This window comes from Solanum dulcamara, chromosome 12 (genome assembly GCF_947179165.1).
Source record: "Solanum dulcamara chromosome 12, daSolDulc1.2, whole genome shotgun sequence".
In the NCBI taxonomy this organism is placed as follows: Eukaryota; Viridiplantae; Streptophyta; class Magnoliopsida; order Solanales; family Solanaceae; genus Solanum; species Solanum dulcamara.
Genome location: NC_077248.1, coordinates 19,326,639 through 19,334,815, shown reverse-complemented (window position 1 = coordinate 19,334,815; position 8,177 = coordinate 19,326,639). Strand labels below are relative to the sequence as shown.

General features: G+C 40.5%; 1 protein-coding gene across 1 annotated transcript; it reads right to left on the bottom strand.

Moving 5' to 3' along the window:
- Positions 1-515: 515 nt before the first annotated feature.
- On the bottom strand, positions 516-7,673 carry LOC129875663 (uncharacterized). The gene is made up of 6 exons (XM_055950942.1): positions 5,096-7,673; positions 4,150-4,903; positions 2,225-3,963; positions 1,454-2,149; positions 1,041-1,369; positions 516-932 (listed from the first exon to the last, which is right to left on the bottom strand). Exons 1-6 carry the CDS (start codon positions 7,671-7,673, stop codon positions 516-518), a joined length of 6,513 nt encoding a protein of 2,170 aa, XP_055806917.1.
- Between the last annotated feature and the right edge of the window lie 504 nt (positions 7,674-8,177).

Genomic DNA, 8,177 nt, shown 5'->3' with positions numbered 1-8,177 from the left:
AACGTCCTTTTCTTTCTTCAACCTAATTATTCTATTTCCCACATACTCTTCAATTTTCTTGACGTCTTCTTCTAATGTTGCCCGCAAAACTGTCCCAGTTTTGGTAAAGGGAGATAATGATATTTCATCATGATAACGAAAAGACCGAACCATATGTAATTCGTGAATACATTCCTTGAGAATTGAAACAAAGGGGCCGAGTCCTTTACTGGTTGCCTAGGTATCCAACATGAACTAGACTATGCGTAATTATCATATACGAAATAATAATAAGAAGGAGGGAAATGAAAATTTTCTCATAATGTGACCGAAGCCGATACAGGCCGCCTACGTATCCCACCAAGGGAATCAGGCCAGGCGTAGTTCATAGTACATAACAATGGGATCTTCTTTATAATTTTTCCTAAGTGACCAGACCCGATATGGGTTTCCTACGTATCCCGCCAAGGGAATCAGGGCGGAACGTAGTTCTTCAATATTACATAAAATATTACATGAAAACAATATAAAGGCTCCTAGACATAGTATTTCTTAATCGCATCTGAATTGATGGCTTTCGGCCATATCTTTCCGTCCATTTCTGCTAGAATCACCGCTCCTCCAGTCAACACTCTGTGAACCACATAAGGCCCATGCCAATTAGGCGCAAACTTCCCCTTAGCTTCTTCTTGGTGCGGGAATATCCGTTTTAACACCAATTGTCCAGGCCTGAACTGTCTCAGTCTTACCTTTTTATTGAAAGCTTTGGCCATCCTATGTTGATAAAGTTGTCCGTGACAAACTGCATTCATTCTTTTTTCATCAATGAGCATCAATTGTTCATATCGGCTTTGTATCCATTTGGCATCACTCAACTCAGCTTCTTGGATTATCCTCAGGGATGGTATCTCAACTTCCATTGGTAATACTGCTTCTGTTCCATAAACCAAAAGATAAGGTGTTGCCCCAGTCGAAGTCCTAATCGTGGTGCGATAGCCAAGGAGGGCAAATGGTAAATTTTCATGCCAATGCTTATAATTATCAATCATCTTCCGCAATATTCTTTTGATATTCTTGTTGGCAGCCTCAACTGCTCCATTCATCTGTGGTCGGTAAGGAGTAGAATTGCGGTGAATGATTTTGAACTTATCACATATCTCATGCATCAAACCGCTATTGAGGTTAGCTCCATTATCTGTTATAATCGAATGGGGGATGCCAAATCTACAAACTATGTTATTGCGAACAAAATCTGTCACCACTTTTTTTGTCACAGACTTATGTGAGGATGCTTCTACCCATTTTGTGAAGTAATCGATAGCTACCAAAATGAACCTGTGTCCATTTGATGCGGCTGGTTCGATAGGACCGATGACATCCATGCCCCAAGCTACGAACGGCCAAGGAGAACTCGTCACATTGAGTTCATTCGGTGGAACTCGGATCAAATCACCATGAATCTGACATTGATGACATTTCCTCACAAAGCGAATGCAGTCTGTTTCCATAGTCATCCAGAAATATCCGGCCCGCACAATCTTCTTTGCCAAAGTAAAACAATTCATGTGTGGCCCGCAAGTACCCCCATGTATTTCTTCAATCAACTTGCTCGCCTCTTGGGAGTCGACACACCTTAATAAACCTAAATCTGGAGTCCTCCTATAAAGGATTTCTCCACTTAAGAAAAAGTGATTTGCAAGCCTCCGTAGTGTTCTCTTTTGAATATTGCTTATGCCTTCTGGATAATCTCCTTCTTTGAGATACCTCACAATATCATAGTACCATGGTTCTCCATCTATTTCTTCATCCACATGGAAACAATAGGCTGGTTGATCCTGCACATTGATTTTGATTGGATCTATATAATTCTTGTCTGGATGTTGAATCATAGAAGACATGGTTGCCAAGGCATCTGCGAATTCATTTTGAGCTCTAGGAATATGCCTGAACTCTATCTTGATAAATTTCTTGCATATTTCCTTCACACATTGCAAATAGGGGAGTATCTTCACATTCTTGGTGCTCCATTCGCCTTGTACCTGGTGAATCAATAAGTCTGAGTCACCTATAACCAACAATTCTTGTATATTCATATCAACAGCCATTCTAAGTCCAAGAATACAAGCTTCATACTCCGCCATATTGTTAGTGCATAGAAACTTGAATTTCGCTGAGACTGGATAATGTTGACCTGATTCTGAGACAAGCACTGCCCCAGCACCGACTCCTTTAGAATTTGCAGCACCATCAAAGAACATCCTCCACCCATGATATTCTTCTAAAATATCCTCTCCAATAAATAACACCTCTTCATCAGGGAAATAAGTTTTAAGAGGCTCGTACTCTTCATCCACAGGGTTTTCAGCAAGATGATCAGCAAGCGCCTGTCCCTTGATGGCCTTCTGAGTGACATAAATAATATCGAATTCACTTAGTAAAATTTGCCATTTTGCCAACTTCCCCGTTGGCATAGGCTTCTGAAATATGTATTTGAGTGGATCCATCCTTGAGATGAGAAAAGTGGTATACGCGCATAAGTAATGTCTTAACTTTTGTGCAACCCAAGTCAAGGCACAACAAGTGCGTTCCAATAAAGTATACCGGGCTTCATAAGGCGTGAATTTCTTGCTCAAGTAGTATATAGCCTGTTCTTTCCTCCCAGTTTCATCATGTTGTCCTAACACACATCCAAATGCATTGTCCGATACTGACATATATAGTAGCAATGGTCTCCCCGGTTTTGGAGGCACCAAGACGGGCGGACTAGATAAGTACTCCTTGATTCTGTCAAAAGCTTGTTGACAATCTTCAGTCCATTTAATGGCAGCGTCTTTCCTCAACAACTTGAAGATTGGTTCACAAATTATAGTCGACTGTGCAATGAATCGACTAATGTAATTTAGTCGACCAAGAAAACTCATTACATCCTTTCGACTCTTTGGAGGGGGCAAGTCTTGAATAGCCTTTATTTTTGAAGGATCCAATTCTATGCCCTTCCTACTCACAATGAAACCCAACAACTTTCCAGCAGGGACACCAAATGCACACTTTGCAGGATTTAATTTCAGATTATACCGCCTCAACCTATCAAAGAACTTCTTCAAATCTGTGAGGTGATTGGAGCTCTTTTGTGACTTGATAATGACATCATCTACATAGACTTCAATCTCCTTATGGATCATGTCATGAAAAATGGTAGTCATAGCTCTCATGTATGTTGCTCCTGCATTTTTGAGTCCGAAAGGCATTACTCGATAACAATACACTCCCCAAGGTGTGATGAATGCCGTTTTATCAGCGTCTTCTTCATCCATTAGAATCTGATGGTAGCCTGCAAAGCAATCAACAAATGACTGCAACTCATGCTTTGCACAATTATCAATAAGTATGTGAATGTTTGGAAGTGGAAAATCATCTTTCGGACTGGCCTTGTTGAGGTCTCGATAGTCTACACATACTCTGATTTTTCCATCTTTCTTTGGCACTGGCACTATATTAGCTAACCATGTAGGATACTTTGTGACTCGGATGACGTTGGCGTTGATTTGCTTAGAAACTTCTTTAACTTTTAAACTCAGATCAGGCTTGATCTTCCTTGGCTTTTGCTTGACTGGGGGACAAGATGGATCAGTTGGCAACTTATGTGAAACAATGTTTGTGCTTAGACCCGGCATATCATCATAAGACCATGCAAATACATCCATATATTGTCCCAAAAGATCAATAAGTTCCTTTCTTTGAGACAGAGTCAAATGGATGCTAATTCTTGTTTCTTTCATTAGTTCTGAATCTCCCAAATTTACCGTCTCAGTTTCATCCAAATTTGGCTTTATTTTATTCTCAAAATGTTCAAAATCTTCAGTCAACTCTTCAGGTTGCACCTCTTCTTCATATTCCGCAAAAGATTGCTCAGTATTTGAGATTTGTTTGCTCATTTCATTACATGTCACATTCTCGGTATTGGCAGATTCATTAATTTGCTCGCTGAAAGGGAGTAAAAAATAAATTTATAATTAAGTACAAAATTTTGAATTTTAAAGCAGAAAATATGGCTTAGATGTGGCATTTAAGATTTCAAAAGTGGAGGCAAAACATTTAAAGATTCTTAAACATGATTCAGGCCTCAATTTTGAATTATGTTATTTCATTAATTCTAGTACAAACATCTACCAAGATTTTCGAGGAAACGGGGATGGGTTATAAGTCCAATTGTTCAAAGCATCTCCAGGCTCCACATCCCATATGGTCGGAATCTCGGTACAATCCTCCAAGATCATGTTGCATTCCGCTTCTTCTATAAATAAGTTTTTGCGTCCTTCCACGAGGGTGTTTTCAGCGTCTTCCTCTGATTCCTTTATAATATATGCCTTGGAAAATGACTGATTCAAGTGCGGAATGGGATGGGGCAATGAAATGTCACTTTTCCTTTTGAGATCGGCCAATGAGACTTCTTCAGGAGTAGGCTTGTATCCCAAACCAAAGGTGTATTTCTGGCCCGACAATTGAATTGGTTCTACTATTCCACCTAAGTTCACTCCAAGACCTCGACCAGGCATGAAACCATTCTTCAACATTTCCCAAGCCACCATCACAAGCACACGTGGTAACTTTACCCTTTCGGTTTGATGAACACACATAATCTCTTTAGTATGGAACACAGACCCATCCAGTTCTTCCATACTTTCAACAACAGGGATTGAATTCTCAGGATACATAGAATTACTACCTTCTCCATGAACAATAATCTCGTGGTGGTTCCAAACAAATTTCAAATTTTGGTGCAGGGTAGAAGGGACCGCACCAGCCATATGGATCCAAGGCCTCCCAAGCAATAAATTGTAACTAGCAGGTATGTCCAATACTTGGAATTCTACCACGAACTCCTCGGGTCCAATTTGCAGTGGCAAATCAATTTCGCCAATGACTCCCCTTTGTGTTCCATCAAAACCTCTAACCCTCACATGGCTTTCACGAATTTTCCCGATATTAATTCCCAAAGCTCGAAGGGTATTGAAAGGACATATGTTAACAGCTGAACCATTGTCAATCAGAACTCTAGAAACAAACTTGTCCCTACACCTGACAGTGATGTTCAATGCTTTGTTATGTCCCAAACCTTCAGATGGTAATTCCTTTTCGTGAAAACAGACTTTGTTTGCTTCCAAAACCTGCCCTACCATGGCTGAAAGATTCTCACTTGTGATATTGGCCGGAACATAAGCTTCACTTAGAACTTTCACCAAAGCGCTCCTGTGAGTTTCAGAACTCATCAATAAGGACATCAAGGAAATTTGGGCGGGAGTCTTCTTCAACTGTTCAACAACAGAATATTCTTTTGTTGGCATTTTCCTCCAAAAATCCTCTATTTCAGCTTCTGTCACAACTTTCTTTTGGTTAACTTCCTTATTCGGTACGATTCGTGCAACACCTTCAGGGGCGTAACATCGCCCCGATCTTGTCATTCCGGCAGCAGCAACTTCTACAACTACCTTTCCTTTCCCTTTGTCCTTTGTGTCAGTTGAGTAACTCCAGGGAACTGCTTTAGTATCAAAATGAGTTGATTGAGCAACCAAAACCGTAATCTTAGGTTTAGGAACCAAAACTTCCACTTCAAATGGCGCTCGCGCCTGGATTGTGATAATGGGAGCAATAAAGGCAGATGCCATAACATTCTTCTCTTCTTTGATTGGCAAAATAGTCCCTTCCAAATTGCATTCTTCATCAATGGTGATCATGTTCACATTCTCATGATTTGGAAGAGGATTGTTATTTACATTGGGGGCAGCACCTCTGAGTTGAATAACTCCTTCTTTGATTAATGCCTCAATCTTGTCCTTGAGAGTAAGACAGTTTTCGGTGTCATGTCCAGCAGCTCCAGAGTGATAGACACAATGCTTAGTGTCATCATACCATCCGGGAAGGGGGTTGGGAATTCGTGCTTGGATTGGTTGGAGTATCCCTGCGGTTCTCAACCTTTCATATAGTTGGGATAAAGGTTCGGCTAAAGGTGTATAGGTTTTGGGTGGTCTTCTTTCAAAGTTTGGGCGGGGCCTTGGTGGATTTGATGGGCGAATTTGTGTTTGATAATGGGGTTGAGGTGGGTATGTAGGTCGGTATTGTGAGGTATTTGGATAAGTGGGCGCTCTGGATGGATAATATATTGGCTGAGTAGTGTAAACTGGATAAGGGGCGACAGAAGGCTGGTAATATGGTTGAGGGACTTGGGTATACTGACTATGGTATGAAGGTTGGGGTAAAGGGTTTTGGTATGTTAACATTTGGTTTGGCCTACGTTCCTGGATGGTCATGACAGCGGACACTCCGTCCTTCTTCTTCTTAAAAGCTCCTCCAATTGAATCTGACTGAATTGCTTTACTTGTTGCTTGTAAGGCTGCCAAATTAGTGATTCTCCCAGTTTTAATACCTTCTTCAATGAATTCTCCCATTCTTACAACTTCAAAGAACTTTTGTCCTACCACGCTTATCATCTTTTCATAATACGTTGCATCTTTTTGAGATTGTATAAAAAGGGAGGTCATCTCACTTTCTGTCATCGGAGGTTGAACCTTTGCAGCATCTGCTCTCCATCTCATGGCATATTCTCTAAAAGACTCCGTCGACTTTTTTTCTAATTTCATCAAATAGAATCTATCTGGTATGGCCTCAGTGTTGAACTTGAACCTATCCATGAAATCCTGTGCCATGATACTCCAACTATGCCATTTCTTCGGATCTTGACTTGTATACCAATCCAGTGCTTCTCCTGTCAAACTCCTTATGAATAATTTCATTCTAATGGCCTCATCTTTCCCCACTCCAACTAGCTTGTCACAATACGATCTTAAATGAGCTCGTGGATTTCCTTTCCCATCAAACACATCAAATTTTGGTACTTTATATCCTACAGGCAACTCGACATCAGGATGAACACATAAATCCTCATACTCAAACCCTTCGCACTCCTTGTGAAGTTGGATACTTTTGAACGCTTCTTTCAAATTATGAATCTCCCTAGCTACACTTTCATCTGCTTTTGATCTGGCCTTTCTCTCCATCTCCTCATATGGATCGACTTCTGGCATGGTTGGTATTGGAGTAACGAAAGGTTGAGCTTCTGTTACGTATACTTGTGGCACATATTGCATGTTAGGAGTTGTAGTATGTGTCACAGGTATATGTTGGATCGTTTGGTATTTTTGGATGAGCGGGTTGGCTTGGGTGAGTGGGGCTTTTTGGGTAAGTGGGTTAGTTTCAGTGAGTGGAGCTTGGGTAAGTGTAGTTTGGATGACTGGAGTTTGGGAAACATAAGGGGTAGTGAAAGGTAGTGGATTGGTTTGTTGTGAGTTGATGTTTGCGAAATTGACTTGTGGTTGGTTGACGGGTTGTTTAGGAGCAGTCATATTGGTTTTGAAAGGGGAAGGATTTGGAAGGAAGTCTTGAGGCGAGGGAGAGTCAACAGGTGGAATAGTTGCATCTGCCCTATGTTCGGGAAGTGGTGTATTTAGGCTAATGGACAAATTGGTAAGGTTTCGAAGTCGATCGATCTCTCTTTGCATATTGGCCATTTGTTGCATTAGGTTAGCAATATGTTCATTATAAAGAATAGGATCCCTTCCTTCTGAAGCCTCAGGTTCATCTCTTGGGATAGTGACAAGTCCTAAACCATCTTGATCGGATGCACTTGAACCAGTCATATCGGCGGGTGATCGGCCTTTTGATCTAGTGAAGTATGGATGATCCGCCAGTTCGCAGTCAACACGAATCAACCTTTGGGGAAATAAATTAGAAAGGAAAAAGAAACCTCTGTAAAACAAAAAGAAAAGAAACATATTAGTATAAATCGAATAATCAATTAGGCAAATAATGTTGGCGAATAAGGGAACATGTACCACATAGCAAATAAATTACATAGTAAGAAGAGAAATTAATAGTACAAATGCGACCTAATATGCACGGGACCTCTTTTATGCCAAAGGTGGGCCTAAATGCCAAATAACGAGATTTATGATAGGTTGATCCAAGCCATTAACTTGAGATAATTTGAGTTTGGAAGACAAAAAAAATCCAATTTTCATTAAACAACAATAAAAGGGTACAATAATCAACAAAATACATGGAAAGATGAAAAAATGGAAACAAAGACTTAGCCTAATTCTTGCTCTTAATCAAAATGGTGAAGTGGATGAAGATGATGCTCC

What these genes read in the sequence shown, in the direction of transcription:
- LOC129875663 (XM_055950942.1), bottom strand. Translation starts at nt 7,673, where the DNA reads ATGACTGGTTCAAGTGCATCCGATCAAGATGGTTTAGGACTTGTCACT. An exon ending in AAAGGAATTACCATCTGAAG is followed by an intron (nt 4,904 to 5,095) that starts GTTTGGGACATA and finishes CACAAAGGGGAG; the next exon opens with TCATTGGCGAAATTGATTTG. An exon ending in GTGGAGGATGTTCTTTGATG is followed by an intron (nt 2,150 to 2,224) that starts GTGCTGCAAATT and finishes ATCCAGTCTCAG; the next exon opens with CGAAATTCAAGTTTCTATGC.